General features: G+C 37.4%; 3 protein-coding genes and 1 long non-coding RNA gene across 5 annotated transcripts; 2 read left to right on the top strand and 2 right to left on the bottom strand.

Annotated features, from left to right (window-relative positions):
- Positions 1 to 4,372: 4,372 nt before the first annotated feature.
- Positions 4,373 to 7,467, top strand: LOC122664123 (NAC domain-containing protein 71-like). The gene is made up of 6 exons (XM_043859824.1): positions 4,373 to 4,738; positions 4,803 to 5,186; positions 5,924 to 6,201; positions 6,293 to 6,616; positions 6,757 to 7,048; positions 7,127 to 7,467. The coding sequence occupies exons 2-6, from the start codon at positions 5,030 to 5,032 to the stop codon at positions 7,237 to 7,239; spliced, it is 1,164 nt and encodes a 387-aa protein (XP_043715759.1). The 5' UTR covers positions 4,373 to 4,738; positions 4,803 to 5,029; the 3' UTR covers positions 7,240 to 7,467.
- Positions 7,468 to 9,822: 2,355 nt separating this feature from the next.
- Positions 9,823 to 12,412, bottom strand: LOC122664127. Of its 2 annotated transcripts, XR_006333294.1 has the most exons (3): positions 12,246 to 12,412; positions 10,270 to 10,345; positions 9,823 to 10,089 (listed from the first exon to the last, which is right to left on the bottom strand). It is a non-coding gene; the product is annotated as an uncharacterized LOC122664127 (long non-coding RNA). The 2 variants fall into 2 exon arrangements; XR_006333293.1 differs by lacking the exon at positions 12,246 to 12,412 and having other exon boundaries at positions 10,270 to 11,056.
- Positions 11,661 to 20,828, top strand: LOC122664124 (DAR GTPase 2, mitochondrial). The gene is made up of 9 exons (XM_043859825.1): positions 11,661 to 11,671; positions 12,973 to 13,201; positions 13,508 to 13,612; positions 15,710 to 15,787; positions 16,349 to 16,499; positions 16,638 to 16,708; positions 19,268 to 19,364; positions 19,703 to 19,908; positions 20,315 to 20,828. Exons 2-9 carry the CDS (start codon positions 13,040 to 13,042, stop codon positions 20,564 to 20,566), a joined length of 1,122 nt encoding a protein of 373 aa, XP_043715760.1. The 5' UTR covers positions 11,661 to 11,671; positions 12,973 to 13,039; the 3' UTR covers positions 20,567 to 20,828.
- Positions 20,829 to 23,237: 2,409 nt separating this feature from the next.
- On the bottom strand, positions 23,238 to 25,731 carry LOC122664120 (phospholipase D alpha 1-like). The gene has a single exon (XM_043859822.1). It carries the CDS (start codon positions 25,719 to 25,721, stop codon positions 23,292 to 23,294), a length of 2,430 nt encoding a protein of 809 aa, XP_043715757.1. The 5' UTR covers positions 25,722 to 25,731; the 3' UTR covers positions 23,238 to 23,291.
- Between the last annotated feature and the right edge of the window lie 1,930 nt (positions 25,732 to 27,661).

The raw sequence follows: 27,661 nt of genomic DNA, 5'->3' as shown, positions 1-27,661 counted from the left end.
TCTGATCCGTTTACAGCCCTACCCCCACCCCCACCCAGGGTGTCTCATACAACTCATTGGTGACGCACAATGTAATGTGGCTCCACCTCTCCTACCAGTATAGCCCACACCAAGAGATCACCGCCACTCACTAAATCTGAAGCGAAAGACACTCGTTTCTTTCCAGACTTGCACTTTTTTATCGCTTGAACCACCTGCAATCTCTGTCCTCCACCTGTACCTCTAGCCTGAGTTCCAACATGAACTCCACCTATTTCAACACTCCTTGCAAGTTTATACAGATTCCCAATCATCCGTCCCTGCATCACAATCATGACCGCTATTGAAAGCCTGAGAACTCTACCTTCAGATGAGCATCTGACCCCTGATCATTAATTTCCATCTTTCCAGAGGGTGTGAGACATTATACGCACCCCTGTGTTTGGGCGCGGGCACAACGTGCGCTACATGACCGGATGGCTTTCTTTCTCCCAAAATTATAGTAGTTTTAAGCACCTTTACATAAGAAAAAACAGATGCATACTTTAACAGTTACATAGGTGACTCAAGCCCAACAAGGCTGGTAAGTTGAAGATTACTTCACTAAACATGAAAGCTCCTAAAATTGCATTCTAAAAGCACCCAAACGTGTTTAAACCGTGTAACACGAAATCCAAGATCCATAAAGAAGAATTGAATTATTTTTGTTACCTCCTTTTCAAACCCATAACAAGCCCATATGCAAAGCTGAAGATTTGCAGTAAACAAGTTCCCAAAATGCATTCTAAAACAGCACCGATACGCGTTAAAACCGCGTTTAACACGTAATCCAAGCACCATAAAGGAGAACTTAATTATTTAAGTATCTCCTTTTCAATCCCATATTAATTATCCAAAAAAGAGTCCATTTTAGTTACTATTTTAGTCTATCGATGTCAATCCACCAACCCATATACACACATATACCAAAAATTATCTTCTTCAATTTCCTATGGTTCGGTAGTGCGATGGTGTTACTGTGGATGTCTGACACGTGATAGTTCGGACATTTAACGATTTGAACTCATTAACTGTGTTAAACTCGGATCGTTGAATATCCGAACTGCCACATGTCAAACATCCACACTAGTACTACCGCACTGCCAAGCTATAGGGAATTTGAAAGGATAACCACATATACAATGTTACCAAAACAGTCTTGAAAACTCACTCTACTTCGTGTTTCATAACCCATGGATTGACTGACCTCAATGCCATTCATCTTTTAAGTCTTTGAGAAATCATTGGAGGAGACATACTTTGATTAATTATTGAAGGTGGCTAAGGTCCCTTTTGCCTTTTTTTTATTTTGTTAATTTTTTAAAGAGCATTGGGAGGAACTGCCTTTGCCAGCTCACATAGAAAACTCCAAATCTTCAAAACAGTTTTCCCATCAATCACCCTCAAGTGTACACGTGTGGAAAAGCAACTCAAGACTCTACCGCACCTCTATCATTTGATGAGTCCATTGTAATTGGAAACCAAGGCAACAAAGAAGTAGTGTACAATGCACTAACACCATGAGATTAGAATGGATGATGTGGAGACAAGCGATTGTAACCCTATTTTTTATTGATAGTGAAATAGATCTTTTCTCAAAATAGATATTGACAATTTTGCCGAACCAAATAAATCTTTATGTTTGCATTGTGTGACAATTTGTGTTTTAGAATAGGGTGTACAATTAATCCTTGATCATATCGCAATGACAATGGGGTTGCATTATTGGATGTAAGGATGTCAATTGGGCGGTTCGGTTCGAAAACTGGGTATAGACTAGTTTTGTGTAGGGATTAGGTAGGTTTTTTAGGATTTGGGGGTCAGTTTCAGTGTTTGGTTCAATCCAATCGGTTGGGCCAATTGGTGGTCCATCGATTTAGTCCGAACCAAGCCAAAACAAAATGGTGCTCTAACCTATAAACCAAAACCAAATCGATAAGGCCTTTGTTTGATTTGGATCGGGCTCGATTAGGTCGGGTCAGGATGGTTTGACTGGTTCAATTTAGGTTTCGACACCCTTAATTGAATGTATTAGATGATCAAACAAATACCTATTGCACAAGACTCCTATCATTATAGGGTTTGAGGAAAATCATAATATATGCAATCTTACCCCGTTTCACGGAGAGACTATTTCTGATGAGAAAAGTATAAAAATTATTTCAAATTATTTAAAATAGAGGGTCTAGTCATTTAGGTCCGTTGGTTTGTAGGTGATGAATCATAGCATCGACAAAAGGGCCGAAAGGAGAAGTCCAACAGCGACAAGAGATAAGGAATGGTTTGTCAATCCAATATAATTTCCCCCACAAGAACACCTATAAGCCCTACAAAGTTTCCCACATTTCTTATTCAAAATAGACCCATCTTTTCTTTTCAAGTCTTCTCCTCAACCTCATTTCATACCCTATCTTAAGCAATTAAAACGAAGTACTAAAGTAACTTTTTTTTTTCTTTTGTTAAGTCACCTTTACATCCTTTAACAGTTCCCATTTCCCCCAAAAAAAAAAAAAAAAAAAAAAAAAAAAAAAATTCCTTTTTCATTTTATTAACTGGAAGTTGTTATTTTTTATATATTTATTTCTAAAATTTAATTCAGTAATTTTAGTGTTCTTGTTAGGGATTTTGCAATGGGTTTATTCCAATCAACATCTAAGTTTAGACAACATATGAGTCTTTGTTTGTTTTGACATAAATGTGTGAATGTGAGAAAAAGGAATGTAATATAAATTATGTGGAAGTAGAAAATTTCCTTCATTTATTTTACTTTATTGGTATTTTATGTGTTCAAACATCCATGATTTCTACAACCATCTTTTGAATTGCCCATTATTCATGTTTGATCTTCATTTTTTTGTCATTATTACCTTCTTTTACTTAGTAAAATCAATGAAATTTACCCCTTATTACAAGATCCTCAAATTTGTTGAGGACAATTGCAATCCTAGATGAGTAGGGAAAGTTGAATGAGCCAGTTCAGCTTTAGGCTGCAGTTAGCTTGGATGAGAGCATTTGATTATGTATGCCAGAGATTATTTATTAGATCGAGTTTTCCTTCAGCCACGATGAATGAAAATCCATTCACTACGGCAGGTTCAGATTCATGCGGGGGTATTGGGAGGGTGTTTTGAAAAATATACTCAAACCCTAGGGGGGTTTGAACCTTATAGGATGATGCAGTGAACATTCCAACCTGGTGAAGGAAAACTCTCTTTATTTACTTTTGATAGGTAAATCTAGGGGTGTCAAAACTTAGCCCGAACCAATGAAACTAAACCGAACTGACTGAAACCAAATGAGCTTATCGGATCATGTTTTCGAATTGGGTTTTTGTAACACCGAAACCAAACTGGACTGCAGCGAAACCGAACTGAACTTAAAAACTGGACCGAAATCGATATAACCCCATAAGAAACCGATATCAGCCCGAAATTTTCATGTAGCTTGGCAATGAAATTTTGAGTCATAGGTACAGGACCCTTTACATGTTAGACCTATTTGTCATGCAATTTACAAAAAACAGACATTTTTTTCATACTTGTGAATTTACATGGCAAATTGAAATTAACCCGAAACCAAACTGATAGTAAATCGATAAGAGAAATTGATATAGAACCGAAACCGAATTGAAACCAGTGCATCTTTATTGGATCATGTTTTGAACTCACTCATTCTCATATCGAAACCGATGAAACCAAACCTAACCCGATCCAAACCGACCAATTGACAGTCCTAAGTAGATCCAAGGATAATTGAACTCATGAATCATGACCTCTTAATTGTGACTAGTGGGTGAATTCCATAATCAAAATTGCATTAGTTAATGAGTGGAATCACTAGTCTTTACAACCTAAACAATCCCCCACTCTCAAAAGCTAATAAAGACAAAATATTCTTAATCCCCAAATTAGCACCAACAAGAAAAAGAAAATTGGAACAAAAAATGTCAACACGAAAATCTTAGCTCTAATGAAAAAATTGGTTACTAAATAATTACTGAACAGTTAAGATCTTTGACTAAAAGGACACTCTGGTCATCCAAAACAGGTTCAAAATCCTAAGCATTCCAATTTGCTCTTTTTGCCTTGAACAAATAAAGGATGTCTTTTGAATGTTTCTTGAAACACACCATGTGGGCCCCATAAGTTAATGCCCAATGGCAATATGTAATTATTAACTAACTAAAAAGTATTTTTGTCCTACTCATGATGAGGTGGGGAAAAGCTTAGAGTGGAAGGAGATGAACTAAGTGGAGTATTAAGACATTCCCCATTAATATTAATGGTTTAATTAACAAATTGGCGGGAAGTGGGGACATAGTGTGAACTGGTTTTGGGTTTGAAGGCCACTCCTGTGGAATTTTGGGTTCACTCAAGACAAGCAATCTCAACCTTTCGGTGTTGTTTTGGAATGCCGCGTACCTGTGCACCTCTATTTATAACTGTCACAACTTCCTCTGCCCTACTCTACTCTACCCAGTATCTCCTTCTTCAATCTCTAAACAAAGGGGGTAACTCTTCCAAGAGCTATCATAAAGCTTCTTCCATTCAAAATTTCAAATTTCATGAGATTTTGTTTGGTTTTTGGCTTTTGGGTATTACAAAAAGCTGCAATATTAGAAGTTATAATTGGGTTTTTGGGAGTGTTCTTCTCAGGTACTCAGCTTCATAACTTCAAAGTAACTATTGTTTTCAAAAATTCTAAAAGATTTGGCTTCTGGGTCTTCTAAAGTTGGTAGCTTGGGTGGGGAGATTCTGTTACTAAGAACAAACTTGAATTCAGAGAGAATGATTCTATTGTACAAGGGATGCATCCCATGGAAGTTCTATTCGGTTCTTGAGGAGAAATTCTGTGTGTGTGTTGATAAAAGCTATTATTTTTGGATCTTCCAAATTTTCAATAGGTACAGCACTGGCACTTATCTGCAAATCTCAAAATTATAGTTCTTCTAGCTGCTGCTACCTTGTTTCTACTGTTTTTGGAGATTTTTGAATAACTTGGGGAGTTGACAATGGGAGGAGCATCACTTCCCCCTGGTTTTCGGTTCCACCCGACAGATGAGGAGTTAGTGGGGTATTACTTAAAGAGGAAGATTGAAGGGCTGGAGTTTGAGCTCGAAGTTATTCCAGAGATCGATCTCTATAAATTTGATCCGTGGGAGTTACCAGGTACCCTTTAATACTGTTTAATAGTTCAGAAAGTAAATAATTGTATATGGTTCTTTACAGTTTGCTTTTTGGCTACTTGGTGTTAGTTTCTGTTAAAAAGATATAGGCATTTGATTCTCCCATACTAGAATTTCTGTTCAATAACAGACGAGAGATTGGGACAACAATTCTCCTCTAATATTTTGATAGAAAATGTACACAAGAATGAGTCTGTATATGCTGAATTCCTCTGGGATCATAAAAAATATATTAACTAGGAACATATTTGCAGGCTACTAGAAGCTTTAAAGTTTGATTCACTGAATTTCTGAAATCTGACTAGCCTGAGTACTACTCTTTATTTAGAGCCAGCATAGACCCTCCACAAGATTCTGCACTATTTATATACACAAGTTTTCATGACATTGGTCTGGCAAGTATGTTACTGACTTATATCATTCTGCTGCTATAATCAGTAAGGGATCAAATCTGTTGGGATTTCTTTAGGTGTGTTAGAAAAGGTTCTTGTTGTGGCTTTTGTTCTACTCTTACAACTTCCAGCACTCGAAGAATAATTTTTGTGGGGCATCTCACCTTTTCTTTTAAAAACAGGCTCAATTGGGTTTCTTTTCCTTTTCCAAGAAAAGATTAATTCCAGAGAAAGGGGGAAAGAAATTAGAACACAGCTTTCTTTTTTTGCTTTTGGTTAATTATTGGGAAGCTAATGAAACCTGCATTGTTTATGTTGTGAATTGCAGACAAATCATTCCTCCCAAAACGGGATATGGAATGGTTCTTCTTCTGTCCCAGGGATCGTAAATATCCAAATGGTTCACGTACAAATAGAGCCACTGGAGCTGGCTATTGGAAAGCCACTGGGAAAGACCGGAAAATAGTATGTCAGTCTGATGTGTCTGGGTTTCGCAAGACGCTGGTGTTCTATTGTGGACGAGCACCATTAGGAGATCGGACGCACTGGGTGATGCATGAGTATCGTCTTTGTGATGATCTTTCTCAAGGATCATCTAGTTTTCAGGTACATTTGACTATCTCATATGTGGAATAACTCAAGTGCTCAACTTTAAGTTTGAGCTGTGACAGTATTTGTCTATTGAAATTCTCTCCAGGGAGCTTTTGCTTTGTGTCGTGTAGTTAAGAGGAATGATCATGGACAGAAGACGGGAGATCAACATGGAGGACCCAAAGCCAAGAGAGCAGGGGTCACTTCTACCAGAGGGAAATCGATGACATTGGAAGTCTCAACTGAGCTCTTAAGCAGCCCCAAAGAAAGTTCATCTCAAGATGCTAACCTACACAAGAGGAACAACTATTCAAGCCCTGTCACTTCCCCATCTGAAATTACAAGAGTGTCAGAGTTTGAGCAGCCATCAAACAAGACTGATGAAGGAGGCCTCTGGGTCTCACCTAATCTAATTCTGGACTCTTCAAAGGTACAATATTTACAGAAATTAACACTAGACTTCAAAATCTAAGTGAGATAGATTTGGGTTAATGTAGCACATGATTTTTATCTTTAAGATAGTTTGGGTCTTGAAATAGTTTTCTTAAACTTTTTGACAACTTGTCACAGGATTACCCACAGGCACAGGGTCAAGATGTTGGATCTGAATGTTTTCACCACCAAGAGTTTCCAAACTTGAAAACTTCATGGGCATATTCTGATTCTGCGGAAATCTCTCCCACTTCATCCTACTCTAACTTCATGGTAGAATTTGATCTAGCAGATGATCTTAGTCGAATAAGCTATATGTCACCTTACTCAGGACCCATAAACTGCCTGAGCTCTTATGAAGATGAGGATAGACCATATCAAAGCTTCAATCCAACTGATTCACTAAGAAACCAAGACCAGTTCATCAATGGTGTGATGCTATATACAACATTTTCTAATGGGCCTATCTTATAAAGATCATTGTTTCTCATTAGTGCTTTAAATGCAGGGTTTGAAGGTTGGAACCCCCCTCCAATTTGCAGACAAAGCAGTGGAGATGGGAGTCTGGGAGAGCTAAGCGGCCTATGGTTGCAAGAAGACAACTTGGTGATTTTGATGTGAGGTAGCCCTGAGTATGGTTTGGCATAGATCATCCTAGTACCTTATTATGTAATTTACTACTGTAGTTGATCAACAGAAGCGGGATTTCTGAGACAACGCCTTTTAATGATTATTCCCTGTTAGTATCCTAAGTAGAAAGTAGGCGCCAATCACTTTTAACGATTGCACCTGGAGTACAAAGTGTGAACATTTTGTTATCTATGCTCTTATGTAATAATGAATTTGGTTTCATCATCAGCTGTCCTATGTAGTATATAGTGCAAAAGTCTGGAATCTCATATTGACCTTTTCCCTCCTATGAATCTCATTGGTAGGACTGACCAAGTATGAACAATTGGAGAAGTGAGATCTGATAAACTGATTTAGTGGAAGCAATGCTTAACTCTAGGCATGCAATAATGAGCTAATAAGGCCACCTAACATTATTGAACTGTCCTTAGAGGAAAATAAACATAACCTATACACCAAAATATCAATTAACAACAACAACAACAACTCAACCTTATCCCAACTAAATGGGATTGGCTACATTGATCCTTTCAAAACAAGTAGGGAAAACTGAGGTGCTCATGAAGGAAAATGAAAGTAAGAGGAATGAAGAATAAAAATGAAGAAAATAGATAAGAGAAGAGAGAAATTGAAAATGAAAGTAAGAGGAAAGAGCATAGCCCATAAAACCAGGAAAATCTTAGCTACATGGTGTTGACAACGTGGATCCTTGCCCTCCAATAGGCTCTATCTGAGGTCATACTTGGTACAAGACCTAAACTATGCATTTCATTCTTCACAACCTCTCCTATGGTCATTTTAGACCTGCCCCTAGCTCTTTTACCTCCTTCAATTGGTATCAGATCACTTCTCCTTACTGTTTCATCCCCAGGCCTCTGTTGGATATGGCCATACCACCTCAGACGACATTCTCGGAGCTTGTTGCTGATCGGGGCAACTCCCACATCAGCTCTAATAAGATAAAAGACCATAGAGTATCTCTGGCACCGGTAGTTCCATTGACTGACCCGACAGTTGGTAACAGGTAGAATTGTACTCTCTGAAAGGCAAGAGCTTGGAAAATAAATCTTTGTTTGTGAGGGTACTGTATCAATGTTTGATCTCTTACGTGGTTCATATTCACCTGGTTTGATTGACTAGGTTTACTCAAGTAACTCAGCGTTCAGTTTATGCCTGTATGTTTTATATAGTTTGGGATATTAAAATAAAAATAACATCATTTTTTAGTAGCAATATTTTAATATCAATTGCTAATAATATGCAGTTTCCAAATAAATAAAGAGTTAAATGTGTAATGCTGGACATGGGAAATAGATTAAATCTTCATGCTGGATTAGCCTCATCCTGAATAAAGCAATTAATCATTAAATTCTTGTCCACACAGAGTTCAAATGTTTGTCATTTATGTGAATCTATAATACTTTCTTGAAACTGAAAACATTGAAAATTTCTTTAATTATCTAATTAGCCTAGGCCCCAAATCCCTCCCCTATCATAGTTCTTAAAATTTGTACTTTATCTGACTAGTCTGAATGCAATGGGTCCCACAAGCTCAATGTGAAATTTATATTAACTTCAAATGAAGAGTATTAGCCGTCGGTTGAGCACACAGAAAGGCATAGGCAAGAACTTCAATTTGCCTTCAAATATTCAAGTAAGAGGAATAAGCAAAGTGGAGCCCCCTTGATGTCATCAGAAAGGTGATGGGCCTAGAAATCAAAGAGCAAGAAGCATATATCCTTCTCTGTTGAAGCTTCTTGGAAAAAGAAGGTTTGTCCTCTGCCTAATCACTTTCATAAGAATCTTTTTAAAGAAGCTTCACTAATGGATCCTTGAGCATTTTCTTTAAGTTCTTCCTTACCCAAAAAGTGACACTTTGAATGGTCTAAATATATTCTCCCTCAACCCTACTCATAGCACCTACAATGCTCAAATTCCAAACAAATGTGCAACCGCCCTCAGCCACCCCCCCTAAAAAAATAAATAAATAAAGAGAGGGTTCATAAAGTGGATATGGATAAGAGATCTTTTTTGTTTTAACTAATTGTCTTTGTTAGTGCTTGGTTTTATGTTTTAACATTCTCTCTAAAAGTGTGATGCATAAAACCATCCGACTAAAAGATCTTTATCCTTGTCAAGAATACAAATAAGACAAATTATCTAGATCCCTTTTCTTCGAAATAGGAACACAGGAATTATTGAAACAATTGTTTGGTTGAAAAAGTTAGTATTTGTGATAATACATTACTTTACTTTTACTGGTCTTGGCAAAAAATTCACAAATTTTATAAACCAATCTCACATCATATGTAATTGGTTCACTAAATCTGACTAGATATAGTAAACCACCCCCAATAATAATAAAAAGCAAAAAAAAACAAGTGATGGATTTCATTCAGAGATATGTAAAATACATATTTAATCCATATACGGAGACAATATTGTGGTTGCTAGGGTCAGAAACAGGAAAGCTAATATATTAGTTCAATAATATGATGGTGCACAAAAAAATCTAAAGGCTCAAAGTCAGAAAAAAGATATCCATGCATGACCAATGATCTCAAGTGCACAAACATGCTCAAACCTGCAAAGTTTTCATTTGAGATTTGCAGATTATGTTTAGAAAATTATTCTTGGTTCATGCTTCAAAATGAGGCTACAGAACTAAGCAAGGACAACCTTCAACCTTCACTGACTCAGTAACACTTGTAATTTGAACTGGCATAAACATTAAGCATGGACTCAGTCTTAGGCAACCAGGGACAGGACTTGAATCGACTTCTACCAAGTCTCCTACTTCAACTCCTGAACACTCCCTTCTTGATCAATTCAACCTGCACCCTGAGTAAGAGGAAAAAGTGGGGCAGTAAAATCATATTAGGTGGTCAGAGAGCCATATCTCAAGATTAGGAAAAAAACAAAGCCCAGTTACAGGTATTTATGATTAGATTTAAAAAGTATCCTCCAATGTCTAAGACATAAGCTATTATGGTTGAATTGAACTGATTTTGAAGAGACAACCTCTTAGCTTCTTCAGCTATAGTGTTGAACCATTTCCATCTTTAGCTCAATTGCCTGCAATGGAAGAAACGAGTCTCTGAAACAGACAAAAGAAAACGATACCAGAATAATCAATAGAGAAGAAGTGATGAACTTTTCAGGCAATAGAGAAATAGAAGACACCAACTCTGTGAAAGCTTGAGAGTGGAAGAATGAGTAGCGTAGAAAATACCAAGTGGCTACAAGCCTACAACCCAAGTGGTTATTTTAACTGTTGCAGAAATTACACAAGTTTTTTATAGTCCTGGATGATTCTCTTATATGCCTAAGATACATCATGCTCAATAGATTTTACTTTTCTCAGTATTTGTTCTGTTCTGGTCCCAATAATACAATTTTCAGTGAAGGATAGGAGCTACTGAACCCTCTCACCCCGTGAAAAAAAGAAAGTGAATAAAGTTCGCGACTTTTGAGGTTTCTCCTTTTGTCATCTATCAATGCTTAAACTCTCACCTGGGTCATATTCACTTTGTGAGTTGATTAGGTATCAGAGATTGATGACATGAGTTACATAAGTGGCCAACTGTTCAGTTTAAGCCCATAAATTTAACATCTTTTGGAGTACTCACATTACATCATTTTTTTTGTCATGTATATTGGAAAAATATATAATACTTATATTGCAAACACTATGCAGTTTTCCTAACAAAAGATTTATCTGTATAACACTGGAAAAAGGAAGTATTCAGGTCTGGATACTGGATGAGTCTCATGCTGAATCCAGTCTTTGATATTTATTTCCTTCTTCACGAAGAAATTGAATGTTTATCATTATATTACTTTCTTCAAACTGAACAGAAAGAACAATTCTTTACTTACCTCTACATTCCCCAACCCCCTTCTGTAATTTTTGAAATTTGTATTTAGCCAACCAGTCTGAATGCAGTGGGGCCCCACAAGCTCAACTCAAGATATAATTTATTTGTTTAAATTTAAATAAAGAGTATTAATTGCTGGTTTAAACACCCATGAAAGGTGTAACAGAAAATTCAATTTGTCATCAAAGATTGTAGTAAGAGGAACGTGAAAGTGGAGCCGCCTGATGCCATAAAAAAGATGATGGACAAAAAGCATAGAAAGGGAAGAAACATATATGCTTCCCTGAAACTTCTCAGGAAATGAAGGCTTGTTCTCTGCCCTCCTCCCTTTCCATAAAAATCTTCTTAAAGAAGATACATTTATGGTTCTTTAAGCATTTAACTTTATGCAAGTCTCTAAATATGTTATCTCCTACTCTACTTACATTACTTAATAAGCTATAATTGCATATAAATGTGCAAAGCCATCTTTACCAGCACCACCCTACCTCCCCCCTCCCCCAAAAAAAGTTCTTGAAGACAGATAAAGGGTCAGAGACTGGTGAGTCTCTCTTTTGAAGGATGTGATGAGTTCTTTTTTTTTTTTTTTTGGTGGGGGGGGGGGGGGGGGGGGGAAGAACTGGAGGCAGTCATAACCTTCGGCTATTTTTTTTTTGCATGAAATGACTACACTCGGACTAGAACCCACATCTTCATGGCAAAATCGGTCTTATTTTGCTTTGTCAGTAACCTTGGGTGTAATTTTCCCTCCAAAAGTTGTGATGCTATCAAACTAGCAATAGGTTCATTCTTCGAAATAATACAAATTCAATACAAAACATTAGCAAATTAATAAATTTCGACACATACAACACACGTAATTGGCTTGATTAATATGACTAGAAATACAAACATGTAGTGGATTACATTCACAAATACTAAATACACACAATGTTCATATGCTCATACATAATTAGATGTTGGTAGAGACAGCAGCAAGAAAATATAGATAATAGCTCAAACTCACAGAATACACATCCATGTGTAATTGTTATCTCAAATGCATAAATTCCATTCCAGATTTTCTTTAATCTTTGTTCAAGCTTCAAAGATAAGGACACAATACTGAGAAGGGAAAACGTTCAACAAGCATAAAAATTTGTAACTCGAGGTAACACAAGCATCAATCAAAACCTCAGTCTTGGTGCACCAGGCCAACAGGGTTTGGACTTAAATCCAATTATTCCAATTGCAAATTTGCAATTAACATCCTGCTCTCTCCTTCATTACCTCTTGATCACCACCTCTTTCTTGATTGACTCAACCTCTTCCTTCTCCACTGCTAAGAGAAGAAAAAAAAATGAAAATTGTGTATAAAAATAGGATAGAAGGTTAGAAACTCAAACCCATCACTCAAAGTTAGGACTTGGGAGGGGGAAAAAGATAAAAAACACCATTAGCTGTACTTATGATGAGATTCTAAATGAAATTAAAGCCAAGACTTACAAAGAGAAATCAAAACCTCTGGCTTTGGAAAGACAATTTCTTAGGCTTCTATCGCTGTGTGAGTCAAACCATCTCCACCTTTACTCAACTGTTTTGCACCAGAAGAAATGAGTCTCTGAAGCGAGACCCAAGAGAAGTGTACCAGCACAAATCAACAAAGAGAGAGACCCAAACGAAAGAAATTGCCTGAAAGCTTGAAATTGAAGAACAAAGGAGCTTACCAAGTAGCTAGAAACTGAAGTGGATAAGCTAAACACAGTAGGGGCATTTTCGTCTTTAAACAAAAACTCTTTAGTTCAGATTAGAACGGATGGTCACGTTCATTAGTAAATTTCGTTGCTTTAGAGAGAAGGGAGTCAAGGTTTCATGGCGATGGATTTTGAATTTCTACCCGTTACTCTACTTTGAGCTTTTTGAGGTTCTTGGCAATGGCGACTGCTGCATTGGCAAGGTGTTTGGGGGATGCCGTCAAGAAGGCAGGAGCTAACAAAGGGCCGGGATGGTTCACTACTCACATGGCTGCAGCCTCTCGCGCTATTCTGGAGCGGATTCCTTTGGTCGATTTTACCCTAGAAGTCAGAGATGCAAGGGTTCGCCATCCTCACTTACCTCCTCTTTCTGTCTGTGTTTGATTCGGGGCATTAATATATAGGGACATTATCAAGTCCTGTTACATTTCCGTGTTAATTCACTAATTAATGGATTAAGTATTCAAACTGCTCGATGAAATTTCTGAGTGGTTCTTTCAGAACCCTTTGCAGTTCTAGAAACAAATTAGTGTAGAATGAGGTTGATATTGGAATTAGTTACTTGTTGTTAATTCCCCAAATGATCCTAAAATAAGGTTATTTATGTTTTTACTAACTGGGCATATTTGTATATTTGTTTGTTTTAAGATTCCGATTTCATCAGCATATGAAGACCTGAGGGACTTTTCATCGTCCTCAACGCGTATCATAGTGTTGAACAAGATGGACCTGGCTGATCGCTTGCAAACACAGGTATCTTCTTTTTTGGTTTTTTTTTTTTTTTTTTTTTTTTTTTTTTTTTTGGGATAATTATTTCATTACTAAGAGTAAATTAATTAGTTCATTGCTAAGAGTAAATTAAAAAAAATGGCTTAATGAGTTTGGTTTGAGATTTATATGTACAATTTTTAAACATAACAAACGGTGGAAGAGCAGAAACTTGGATAAAAATGAAGAACAAATTGCTTTATTGATCTCCAATACCAGTATTGAATGATGTGCTAAGATGTTAGAGAATTATCGGAATTTCTCAAGGAAAGGTGTGATGTTTATCGATTGTTTGAATCGTGAGAAGAACAAACATTTACTATAGGTCTTGGGCTTACCTATTTTGAGTCGTCTCCAAAATAATGGTTTAGCAGAGATACGATAGGAGAAAAGGGAAAAACAGGGATTCTGATGAGTACTTGAAGGGACTCAAATCCTCCGTAGTTTAACACAACAGTGTTAAGTGATAACTCCACGCATTCTCCTTAACTTTCAATAACTTTAAATAAGCAAATTACAAGAAAATCTCCAACAAAGTATGAACTACCTAACGTTCGACTACTACTAAGTCGTGGCTGAAATTCAGCAACAGAAACAATGACTCTTTATTTGAATTCCCTTGACTAAGCAACTGTTATCCAACGTGAGGCTTGTTATTCTCCATGAAACCCGTCTAGCGTTCCACGTAACAGTAACATACTACAAAAAGATATGCTTTTGTTTGCTGATTTTTTTAATCGTATATAACTCTTTTTTGTTTGCTGGATTGCTTAACCATTTATAACTCTTTTAACTTTAAATATATAACTTCTAATACTGGTTTCTGAACCTTTATGCAAATTTGAGTTGTTGTAAAAGCATGTTTGTCCTGTTATAATGGTTAGAGATAAAAGACTAGAGCTCTCGCTAGAAAAAATTGATATATTTACTCAATTTTACATAATCAGAATAAACATGGTGAACTAAAGCTCTGCTTTTTTGGACAGGGACTCATTCATTTCCTGTGCTCAATGGAATTAAACTGAGAATATCCATCTATAGGGCTCCTTCCTTGGGAGGCCAAAATACATTGTACAGCATTGTTTTTTACTATTGCAGTCCAATTCTTTTCTTGCTTCTCTTCAATAATAAAATAACAAAATAAATAAATAAAATAAAATTACTACAGGAAGAAGACAAAATGGTGTCACTCGCTATTGTACAAGATGATATAACTTTTAAAGCTGAATGGGGCGAAATTGTAAATGATAGCTTCTATGCCCCCATAGAGTTCCATATCTCAATTAGTCAATTCTTACTGCATAATCAAAATATTTCAAAATCTTATATGGTAGACTGAAGGGAGTCATATATAGTTGACAGTATTTTACTATTTTATTCCTTAAAATTCATCTGTTTGTGCTTCTATGCCTAATGGTGGAAAGTGAACCCCAGCTTTTGGGATAAGGATTTATTGACTTAATTTGACTACTTGGATCCAAGTGTATTTACAGTCCAGACTGGCACCAGCTCCATAAGAAGTAAAAGATATACTTAAAAGCATACTTATTTAGAAATGAATAAATAACTGAAAAATTAGATAAAGTTTCTACATGATAAAATATCTATCACAAACGCAAGGGCTATAGCTCAGTTAGGTAGAGCACCTCGTTTACATGCGCGCCAATGTTTTTCAAGGTAATCCATCATGAGTTATTAGCCAATAGAAGAAATTGCAGGAAAACTTAGAAAAAATGGAGTTCTTTTCTCAGAAATGATGACAAAGGGAAAAGAAAAAGATATGAAGTATCTCATGCAGCTTAACTCATTGCTGCCCATGGGGTGCATACTGCTGAAGGATATTTATATGCCAAAAATTCTTTTCCCTGTTGAGTTGCTCAGAATTTTACACATTTTGCAAGTAACTTTCGAGGAAGAATAAAAAACTAAAAGGATAAGAAAAGAATGTTCACATCTATGCAGATTGCATATTTTCCTGTTTTCCTTTCTTTTCTGGTTTCATACAAGTGCACATTCAACTTATGCTCATAGGATTTGTTTTATGTTCTTTACATCTCTGATAAATTTTCTTCTAACTTATAGGAGTGGTTGAAGCATTTTGGGGAACAAAACTGCATTTGCTATGGAATCAATTCTCATAACAAGGATAATATAAAAGAGGTAAGCTGCTTCTTTTTCTACTTTTTAAGAACATGCTTTAAGTGAATAACTATTTGTCCTGCTGTTTTACAAAATATGTTACTTTTTTTTTTCTCCTCCTTGTATTGAATTGTGAATGGTAATTTTCCTGTAGTTTGCCATTGTGTTCAGATTAATATAAGTAAATCCAAGGTACCTTCTGTGAAGGCCACCATGTGTCTATTTCGAACATTTCAATCATATGTATGCATGATATACGACCTTCAGTCCATGTGTTCAACCTCAAAGGTTTTCACCAGATTAAATTTATCTGATAACTATGGGCATTGCTTTTGTTGAAGTCTCCTGGAAATTCATTAAAGGATCTGCCTGACTGTCTTGAAAAGTTGAAAATTGAAACTATGGTTCTGGTCATCATTAATCCATTTTTAGATGGACATCTGCAATTTGTACTACTGACTATCTTCTATGAATGCATATTCCACCTAGTCTATTAGATGCCATCCTTACAGCTTATTCATAGGGGCGGTCTTTTCATTATTACATATTTAGTTACTTTTTGTGGAATCTCACGTCTTACAGTTTCTGAACTTTCTACAAGCTCGAGTCAGAGAATTGAACAAGCTTGGTCAGCCTAAACATACCATAACTATGATGCTGGTTGGAATTCCCAATGTTGGTAAGTCAGCTCTTGCCAACTCTCTCCATCAAATTGGGAGGATCAGTGCTGCAGGTAAACAACTAAATTTTCTTTATTTAGCCATGATATAGTTAGTTGTGAAGTTGGGAATATCTTCTTTCATGAATGTATTGTCGTTTGGCTAAAATTATCTCCTTGGTTTATGACCATGTGAAAAACATTAATTTCAAGAGAAGGGAAGGCTGAAGCGTACAATAGTGAGTCCAGTGCCAGGGGAGACAAAAGACATCAGCAGTTTAAAGGTGACAAACTTTCTTCTTTAGCTTCCACTGTATGATATCTTCTTGTGAACATGGCAAAAGCTGTTTAATGTCCACAAATATACGTAAGAAATTCCTGATACCTTTCTCCAAGCACACACACTCACACAGAAGGAAAAAGGGGAAAGAGAAAGAGACAAAATAAACAAACTGTAGCCAGAAGACATCTGGTAAATCTGTAATCAATTTCATTTTTAAAGATTGGGATCTTTCAAAGGCACTTGGTGTGGGAGTGTTCCTAAATTTAATGCTTCCTTGGGTTTTTCAAGATGATGAATTGAGTTCTAGTTAGAAATCAGAAAGAAATATATATAGTTGTTTTGATTGCTAGGTTATAGTTAATTGTCTGATAATTTGGTGGTGGATCTTCTTACTTATATAATATGTGTGTCCGGAAAATGTTTTGCATATGTGTGTTGGCAGCTGATGAGGTGGAAGTTTTAAATAATATTGTATTTTAAGTTACTAATTGCCTATCTGGCATTACCTCAAGTGGATGGTAGTGTCATCTCTTGTATTTTAGAGATTCTACACTCAGAGAATAAGTGGAGGGTTTAGTTGTGGATAATATTGTAGTTACTAATGTGCCTCTAATGTACTGATATCGTATTGTGCTAGTTGTCCTCTACTTTTGGTAAGTTTCATCGAAGCACAATTCTGAACATGTCAGTCAAGCTTTAAAAAAGGCTTGAAAAAGTCACGATTTTGAAAAAAGGGTTCAACACATAAAATACAATGAAAAGGTCCAGTACAAGACCGGAAATATGGTTGAGGTGATAGAAAGGGACCCACTGGATCACCCATTTCTAAAACTTCATGCACACCCGGTTATAGATCTTTCCCCTTATATTTTCAGCAGGAAAACCATTTTCTAAGTTGCCGACTTTTTTAATCATTTTTCAAAAATTTATGTCACATGGCAAAGTGCATAGAGGATGAAACTTCACATTTGTAGAGTGGTATGGACAACATGTTTAGTGCCAACTAGATTGCCATGCCATAGATTCTTCCCTGCTAAAGAAGCTTCTTGAAGCAGCCAACTAAGAGAATATCTCAAGTTTTGAGAAATTATTCTATGAACCAGATAAATGACTCTTTAGAGAATCTCAAATAATTAACTCATGCCAAAGACTATTGGTAAGCCATAACTCATCCTTTCTCCTGATAAAATTTAAACCTGTAAAATTATATTGCTGATACAAATAAAATTCATGAAAAATTAAGCCTTCTAAGACTAATTCTTTTACGAAAAGAGTTTCCTGATGCAGATCAAGGAGTCTAAATTGCACAAAATACTGTTCATGTTTTACTGTTCGCTTGAACAGTGTTGAGGGCCCTATGGACAGCTTGCAAGAGAAGAATTTGAGAAGATATCCTCCAGATCTCGTGGGCCCCATGGCCAGTTGTATGGAGGCAACATTTAAACTAAGCTGCTGCGTGGAGGAGTCATACAGCTGTTATAAATTAGCTTTTTTATAGATAGATTTAGTCTTTGTTTCTATTTTTAGATTTATTAAGTTATGAATGATGTAATCGGATTTAGAAAGCAATCCAGGATTAGTTTCCTATTTTAGTTGGGTTTTATTTTGTACTCAAATATATGGGATTTTATTCCTAGAAGTTTGTCTTAAGTTTTATGAATTAGTAGTTTCCTTTTCTAGAATTCTTTAGTTTCTTAATTAGATTGGGATTGGGTTGCTTTGTAATTGGTTTTTAATTAGGAAAGGTCTAAAGAGCTGTAACCGATTATTATATAAATAAGGAGAAAGGCAGAATACAGGGCACAGTTGAAGATTGAAGAAAATAGAGAGCTATGGCTTGAAGCTGTGAGAGGCTGTGGCTGTGGGATGCAGCAGTGGTGAGAGGTTGTGGGTGAGAGACTCTGGACTGAGAGAGTCCCCTATCAGTCTGTCACCCTTCCATACCCTTAACCCTTTTATGTTCTTCTTTCATATGTAAAAGAAAATGAGAAATAAAACATTCAGGTATTCAATTTTGTTCTTCCTTATTTTATTATCCTGCTGCTATTGATCTCCCACTGGTTTTTTCCCTGGTTTGAGTTCGAGTTTGCATTATTTCCTCAATTTCTTAAGGATTTTCTTTGATATTCACTTACTTAAGATTACTAAAACTTTGTTCCAACATGAAATTGACTGACCAAGAATAGAAATTCCATGTTAGATGTTCAATTGTTCATATTTTTATAAAACCTCTCATAATATACAGATTTCAAATGAATTGTGTAATATTGGCCTTCTTAAAAGGGCTGCTTAATAAGAATTTTGCCAGCGTCAAAATAAAGGTGTTCAGACCTATCTATGACAAAATATTGAAGCTGTAAGTGACAGGGCAAGATTAAGCAGCATTTTTTTTTCTCTTTTATTCCTGCATGGATTTTTCTGTTGGGAGATGCTGGATTCATTGAAAAGGTTTATTGAAATGGTATAATTACAGTAGCATTCTATTCTCTGCTGAAACTTTTTATCTCTTTTCTTTTTCTTCCCTGATTTTACCCACAGAAAAGGATTGATTTGCCTGCAGATTGCAAGTCATCCCAACATTTATATCTTGGACACACCGGGTGTGTTGCCTCCTGAGATTCTTGATGCTGAAGTTGGTGCTAAACTAGCTTTAACTGGTGTGTCGTGTTCTATAAATATGTCTCCTTTATATTTTTTTTGTGGGTAATCATATTTATGTGGGTCAACTTGCAACTTGGCTGGGTAAGAACACTTTTCAAGCCTGCCAAGTCAAATTTCTAGTTAACTCATGGCTGTGAAAAGATTTTGCTTTGACTGGGTTTTTCAAGTTATATGCTTACTCCCTAGGGACACGGTTCCTCATGAACACCATTGGGTAGACTCACCCAAATGGGATTCTATACTTGGGTGAGTCAATCCCGAGTTCTAGGTTCCCCGTTAGATGTGGGTTTACATCCACAGGTCAATTTTTTTATTTTCTCTGTTTGAAACACAGGAGCTATTAAGGATTGTTTGGTTGAGGAACAAGAACTTGCTCAGTATTTCCTAGCTATTTTTAACTCAAGTGATGTGTACAAGCAGTGGAAGAACTTGCCTAGTGAGGAGAATGACAGATCATCTGAAGACCACAAAGTGAAGCTCTTAGGAACCCCTGAGGCAGACATAAGGAGACGCAAGCAATATCCCACCGATCACACACAGGTACCAAAGACTTCTGTCTCAGTTATATAACCAAATAGGACTTATATGCCCCAGAAGCTGATCGATCTCAACTGATCGATCTCAACTGAGATTGGGCAGTTATTAACCTACACGTTATCTTTTTCATGAGTAATGAAGTTTCCCATCTCTGAGTATGCAAAGTGTCTCCAAACCATCTGATAATGGATATTTTCCTCTGGATTCTTGTTTCTGACTATTCAAGGGGTACAGCTGGCTAGATGGTTAAGATTGCCTCTTATTCAGCCGGTTTCTGTGCAATTCCTTTGGTGGATATCCTGTCATTTGTTTATGAAACAACGTTAGGACTTAGCACTACATTATTTCCCCTGCCTCTCTCCCTTTCTGTCTCCCCACACTGAAGAAATAATTTGTCATTGATCTATAGGATTGTGTTGTACGGTCTGTTCGGAGAACCCTTTTTGAGACAGTATCCTCATTCAAGGGTAACCTGGAAAATGAAGAGGAGATGGGCGAGCTGATTGAGGCTCAGTTTGTGGCCTTGCGGGAAGTTTTTCATGTGCCTTTGGGATCAGATGAAGATGGAATATATAAAGTTGCAATGAAGCTACTCAATCTGTATCGAACTGGTAGACTTGGTCATTATACTTTGGATGCTATTCTGAGGAATTCTCACTAGCTTATTTTCCATATGGTTATAAATTGTAATGGTTCCTGTGCAGAAAGAAGAAAAAATAATTCTCCTCAAAATATGAATTCTAAAATTTATATGACTTCGTGAAAAATCAATTTGAAAAATAATTCAAGTTTATGTGTTTGATCAATTGTGAATTAACTAACCTACAATTTGATAAATATGGATTATGTCGTACGATACATTGATATATAAGACCAGGATCCTATCAATAATTTAAGACAACAAGATTGATGCACTTCAATTACATAATCTTCGTTATTTTAGGGAAATTTTACATTTCCTTGTGTTTTGACTTTTGATCAATCTCTTTAACCAAGGCTTGAAGCACACATACTGTTGATCCATGCCAAAGAACCCAAGTTGGTACTTTAGACTGTCTGACTAACAATGGTACTAGTATGTCTGAATTGATTGTTATTTAAAGATAAGAATGGATAAATTTGTTTACTGCCAGAGATTGATGCATGATGATACACTTGATACCCATTAGTAAACCTTTTTCACTTGGATAATTCTATAATATATCTTCTGCACAATGTCAGTTGGTGTTCTAATTTGAAATAAAGATATTTGTATTCAAGGGATTTATAAGCTCGTAATTTTACCCAACAATTCATCTCTTAATTTCTTTGACGTTCGTAGCTGAAAATTACTCTCCCTGAAGTGGCAGAGTCCCAAATGATAATTATTAACATTTCTAGAATTCTGTTTTCTAAGTCAATTAAGCTTAGTCTACATGTTTGCCATCTATATTAAAAAATGGACAGGAAAAGAAAGACTGAAATGTCAAAATTGTTTACTCCACTCATGGAACACTTACTTACAGACAGTGTATCCAGCATTCCAGCTTCACTGTTTAATGCCTCTTATTTCCTCCTGTCTTGCCAGTTGGCTTCTCAGAAAGGTTTATATTCTTCTCACTTAGCCTGTGGTTTGCACTTACTGTATTCCTTTCAGACCCTGTTTTTTGGCAGCCTTGAACATCTTTCTACTCACAACTGAACAATTTTGATGTTGAGCTCTTCATGAAATCCTCTACTTTTTCTATCACAAGGTTAAGCCTTGCTGCAGCCTCCATTAACAGTGAAATAAAAGCAGTAAAGGGAGTTCCTCAGAGACATCGAGGCATGTGATCACTGTCTTAGTCCTTGTTCGACGCACATTCTTATTATTTCCATCTTTGGACTGGTCCAGTGCTTGCTTCTTCTTTTGCCATCCAATAAACTCAAGGGTCTTGTTGGGTTTGGAGGTTTGGATTGGATTGGATGTGAGGAAGAGTTGAGGTTGGGCTTTTATTGAGGCATCATGTTCTTGTAATGCTACGTGAAGGTGATCAGAGATGCAGGGAGCTCAATGGTGATGGTGTCTTATGGCATTGGCGAGTTCCATGAGAACTTTAACAAAGCAATCAAACCTCATAACCAAGATAATACTCAGGTAGAATCAATGTGTCTGCTGGGTCGTCTACCCTATCCATCTGATCATCAATTACCCAAGCTTCAATAGAATGAAGCAGATAAGATGCAACATCAGATAGTTGTGTCTTACAACAGTTTTAAGGTTCTCCCAATGTTGTTAGTCCTCCGTAACGAAAGAAAGATGCAAGTACGAAAAGGAAAGAAAGGGGTGTGTGTCACAGAAAATATTTGAAATCTTGGATACTTACATCCCTTGTAACTGAAGGAGCCAGCTTGAGAAGTCTTTTGGTATTAATTATCCTTGAAAATGCATGCATCACTGATGTTTTTAATTCAGAGACCATGTTTAGGAGTGAAGTTTGATGACATTGATTGAGCTTTAGTTCTTTTGAGAAAACCAACAGGGTGCATTACTATCACCATCTGATTGTCTCATAAATAAGTACAGAGATGTTGAGGGATCGCCTGGAGTTTATGCTAATGTGCCCGTCTGTCCTTTAGGAAGCTTTCCATTTTCAGGTTGCCTGCCTTTTGCACCCCGATTTTAAAAGCTTTTTTGGCACATCGTCGCGCGCAACCTCACGCAACCTGCGGCGCAAAGGCCCTAGGAGTTAACGACTTTCAAGCATTCTTCTACCATTCCTTTTGGGACCTAATTGGGATGGACGTAGTCAACTTTGTAAATGATTTTTTATCCGACCTTACTCTTCCTTTTGGGGTTAACCATACTATTATTACATTAATTCCTCAAAATCCTAAGGCAACTCTGGTTGAAGTTATCGTCCTATTAGTCTTATCAATGTTTCATATAAGATTATTATAGCTAAAATTCTCAGGAGATTTACCTCTCCTTTTCAAGCCCTTTTTTTTTCCAGGTCGACAAATTATGGATAACATTGTGATGGCCCAAGAGATCTTTCATTCTTTCAGACACAAGAAAGGGAAAGTTGGGTTCATGGCCTCTCGGAGTCTGACAATAGAATGTTTTGTTCCATTCCCTCTTTCAGGGTAATAAGGAAAGGAAAATACTGGTGAATCAACACAAAACCTACTAAATAGTTGAGACAAAAAAAAAAAAAAAAACAAATAATATAGAAGAAACCAGTAATCACACAATCTGTTCGGTTAACAATCATTCTCAATGACTGCAACAAATACATGAATACAACAACACAACCTATGAATCATATTAAATAGTGAGGAGCATTAGTTTCAGTACTCTCTGCAAATTGCCAAGGATTACTACTGTACAGATGGACAAGTTACTAGTACTTTGTTGAACAATCCTATTATGTAGTGAGAATTGAGGGAACTCTTGCAGATTTTGTACCAAGAATGCGGGCCTTGGAGTCAGGGAAACACTCAAACCCTGGAAGTGTAGTGACTTCTCCATTGCCAGTGACTTGAATTGGGTACCTAAGCAGGTGGCCTGGCAGGTCATGGTCTAGATCATCAGACTCTTTAGAGTAAAGATCCCAGTACTTGTCAGCGATCCGGTTCACCTTCTGTACACATTCCAAACTCTCAGGATGGAGAAACCCATCGTCAAGCTTGCCAAGATGTTCATACCACAATGCCATCCGGAAGCCATGGATCTGACCTCTTGCAGGTTGCTTGGTTGCTAGGTGATACGGTTGATAAGCTCCCATGGCGATCTCTGAGTCCCTACCACCATCCATTGATCTATGATTTAGGTTTGCAGATCCAATTATTATGTATTCATCATCAACTATCATCATCTTTGCATGAACATAGATCATGAAGCGGCGTGACTGCTGTGCTCTACTATAATCTGTACCATTCTCTGGTTTCTGTGGAGGTATATAATCACCATTCCTCTTCATCTCCCTATTGCCAAGGCAAAAGAAAGTTAAGTACTCCCTTGGGTCTGCCTCAAGTCCCTTAGCATGGAGGGCTTGAGTGATATCAGTGTACATCATCTCCATTGTCCTCCTCTGCCAATCTAAAAGTGGCTGGACACTCTCACTCTCTGGAATACCTTCTGGCCACATAGGAACCACAATATAGGCCACAAACCTTTCACCTGCTTCAATCTTACTCACAATCTTTAGTGAGATTTCTTTTGGAATGAGATGCAAGGCACCGATATCTTCAACCTTGATGTTGTGATCTGGTTTCCAAGAGAATGAGCTCCCAAAGAAATATTGATTTTCAATGTAGAGGAAATGCTTTGCTCTTCTAATGGCATTTATATAGGCATCCTGAACACTTCGGTCGATGATGTTGTCTTTTCCGCTAACAAGTCCTGCTCGGGTGGCATCCTCTGGTGTTGCAGGAAAGCCAAAAGCAGCAGTTTCATCGATGGAACGAAATAACTGAACATTCCATGTTTCATGGTCCTCTGGGAACATAACTGGAGATGGGGGTATAATAATGTCTTCAAGGTCTTGGAGCTGAACAAGAACATTTCTCCCACCTTGCTTCCACCATCTCTGCTCAAAATTATATAGAACATCCCATGCTATGGGTCCTTCTAGCCTGCAATGAATATCATGCCAGGGTTCTCTTGGACCACCTTTATGGATTGAAGAACCTTTGAAGTTGGGCTGATGAAAATCATCATGGTGGGCTGTGTTCAAGGTCCTGAAAAGGGAATGTGATGGTGTATCATATCTCCCATCACAAAGATCAATACCACCAACAAAACTCACGATTCTCCTCTGTTCCGACGCTCTGTTGTTGGGCATCTCACTATCTACCACCAGAGTCTTTTGATGATGAGTAAACATTGTGGATATCTCCAAGGCCTGAACCAAGCTATCCCCAACATCAGGGTCACGGCAACACAAAACACAGTGAACATCACTGCCTCGAAAGTACTCTTCAGTTTCCTTATCATGGGTTTGCCAATATGAGGTAATGTCATGCCAAACAAGCATAAGAACCCTGACACCTTCACTAGCCTTGCTCTTGAGCAGCTCCCCAAGAGTAATGTCTCCTCCAGGCTTTGGTCTGTTCACATCCCTTACTAAGGTAATCTTAGTATTTACAGACCACCCAGTTATATAAATCAAATGTTTTGCATTAGTTATTGCATCAAAAATATCTTCCCAGCATCTATGGGGTTCATGGTACTTACCCCCTGAAAGAGGGATTTTGGGGATGAAGTTGTCAAGGATATGTGCATCTTGGTAAAGAGTAACTCTGCATCCTTGTCTTTGTGAGAAGAATGTGAAAGGGACACCAGGGAACTTTGGACTTTTTATTCCCCTAGACCAATTAAGTTCCTTTGTAACAGGAAAGTATTGAAGCTTTACATGGATCTTTGAATATCCATGAATAGGTTGATGATGTTCATATATGATCTCAACCCATCTATCTATTTCTTCCCCACCAATGATGTCCTCAACAGGTACATAAGCTCTTCCAATTAGTGTTGCTCCAATTGGATTATCATCTTTAACAGTGAAAATAATATGGGAAGCCATATGAGCACAGTATATGTGAAAAAATTCATACCATTGAGGGTTGACATGCTCGCGTTTCAGCATTCTTGTCCGGCCAACTCTAGCTTTTCCTATATCAATAGTTGCATATAGTCTGCTAGTCCCTTTGCCGGCTTTAATGTCATCCTCTATCTTCTCCACAAGCCTGACAATGAAATTTGGGCCACCTCCCAAGTGCAGCTTATCCACCTCAAAAATGGTGACATGAAGCGTTCCGTGGATCAAAATTTGAGCCATCTCTGAAGTATTCATACTGTCAAAGCTACCTTAAATAAGTTGAATTGAAGATTAGCAGCTCTAACTTCCTGAGACAATCTAACTTTGCAATAGATATCTCTTCAAATATATTTTTACAGAACAGGTTTTCCAGCAGAGCAGTTCAATGGAAGAGCTTGATGAACTGATAAAACCAGTTTAGATTAAAAAGGAAGACCTGATCTGCTTTCCATTCAAGAAGTGGAGTTGTTGACGCAAATGGGTAAGAGAAATAGATACCCATAAGTTATATAATGGATTGCTTGTGGAAGCACATTCGAACAAGTTTGTATCCTCTTCGGATATTCTATATGGAAAGTTGACTCAGAAGACCCAGAGAGAGAGAAAGAGAGAGTGGCCAACTTGAATCCAATAGAGAGAAACTAGAGAGGCGGTTTGGAACTGGAAATATTGAAAATTTAATTTTCCTTAAAGGCAATCTATGTTTTAGGTGTTTACTGATACCAATAATATTTTGACCATTAATTTTACCTCATTTGCTCTTAGTTGCAGGTCAAGGAAGCTAGAAAAGTTGATCTCACGTTCTCTGGTTCACAAATTATATATGAACCATCCCAACAAATACCCATCCCAATTATAATAATTAAAACACTTATTCTTTTTGAGCACTCCATCAAATAGAACCTATAAGTAACTTTCTTTTAATCTCATTCAACACGTTTTGTTCATTAAAAAAAAAAAAAAATTCAAAATACATCAAATTTCCAAACTGAAACTTACATCAACATATGGTTGACTATCAATGACTTGAATTTCCTTCCCTTATCTATGAAATGGTTAGATTTACCAATCAGTCCTTAATTGATTCATGGCTTAATTTTTTTTTGGGAGAATGTTCTCTGTGCCACAGCGCAGCCTGTGTAGGGGGAAGGGTGGTCATTGCGCCCATCCCCATGTGCCTGGGCACAGGCTGCGCTGCGGCACAGAGAACAGCACCCCATTTTTTTTTTCAGTGAGCATTGTGTGTGTGCTTCTCTCTCTTTGCTTTGCTCTCTTAGTATTCTCCCTATTTGCAACGTCCTCTGTCCTCTTTGTTCACTCTCTGCATGATTCTTCCTTTTCTTCTTTCTTTTATTTTCTTCATTGCAGGTTAGAACCAGCTATTCTCTGCATCTACAGGTCAGCTTTCTCCCCTACCTAAACTCTCCATCTCTGTTTTATAGACTCTCTTCCTCTTCATCTTCAATGATCTAAATAAGTTTATATCCATTAAATTAGCCTGAGATCAGATTCCTTCATCTTTTGAGTTCAGAACTTCTGTCAACATATTCTCTCAGTTTGGTTATCACGCTCTATGGGTTTTCTAGGGATGACAACGGGCTGGGCCGCCAAAGCCCATATATATATAGAAAGAAAGAACGCCACCTGGTCGTGCCAGACACACTGCACCTGAGCCCTGACACAATGATGTGTATAATGACCGTCGCACCCCTAATCATTTTCAAGGTTTCACACGTGCCTCTTAGTTAGAATGCAGGGTGGCATGCACTACTCCACCGGGTATATATGGGATCGTGATCCTCTACGGTGCCCTGCCCGTAGTGGCCTGTGTGGCCAAGACAGAGCGCCGTGTGCAATGTCCACCGTACCCCTGCCCGAGGAGGGGTAAGATGGACATTGCACGCTGCGCTTTGTCTGGGCCACACAGGCCGCTACAAGCAGGGCGTCGTAGAAGATCTATATACATATATATGTGGGATACGTAGCTCCGGTATCTGCACGAAATGACCGTGGTGCTCCCTGGGAATTTCCAACAGTAATATATAACGATAGTTATTTACAATATCCATCTATAATGGCAGGTTTTTAAAACTGTCACGGTATGTGCAAGCCAATGGAATTTTAACACGTATATTCTATATATTACATTACCGCCGCTAAAGATGATTTTAATCACAAATTTCCCGCCCTTCCCG

Source organism: Telopea speciosissima, chromosome 6 (assembly GCF_018873765.1).
Source record: "Telopea speciosissima isolate NSW1024214 ecotype Mountain lineage chromosome 6, Tspe_v1, whole genome shotgun sequence".
Lineage (NCBI taxonomy): Eukaryota > Viridiplantae > Streptophyta > Magnoliopsida > Proteales > Proteaceae > Telopea > Telopea speciosissima.
This window is presented reverse-complemented; position numbering and strand designations above follow the sequence as displayed.

What these genes read in the sequence shown, in the direction of transcription:
- LOC122664123 (XM_043859824.1), top strand. Translation starts at nt 5,030, where the DNA reads ATGGGAGGAGCATCACTTCCCCCTGGTTTTCGGTTCCACCCGACAGAT. An exon ending in TAATTCTGGACTCTTCAAAG is followed by an intron (nt 6,617 to 6,756) that starts GTACAATATTTA and finishes AACTTGTCACAG; the next exon opens with GATTACCCACAGGCACAGGG. An exon ending in CCAAGACCAGTTCATCAATG is followed by an intron (nt 7,049 to 7,126) that starts GTGTGATGCTAT and finishes CTTTAAATGCAG; the next exon opens with GGTTTGAAGGTTGGAACCCC.
- LOC122664124 (XM_043859825.1), top strand. Translation starts at nt 13,040, where the DNA reads ATGGCGACTGCTGCATTGGCAAGGTGTTTGGGGGATGCCGTCAAGAAG. An exon ending in TAGAAGTCAGAGATGCAAGG is followed by an intron (nt 13,202 to 13,507) that starts GTTCGCCATCCT and finishes GTTTGTTTTAAG; the next exon opens with ATTCCGATTTCATCAGCATA. An exon ending in CTGATCGCTTGCAAACACAG is followed by an intron (nt 13,613 to 15,709) that starts GTATCTTCTTTT and finishes TCTAACTTATAG; the next exon opens with GAGTGGTTGAAGCATTTTGG.
- LOC122664120 (XM_043859822.1), bottom strand. Translation starts at nt 25,721, where the DNA reads ATGAATACTTCAGAGATGGCTCAAATTTTGATCCACGGAACGCTTCAT.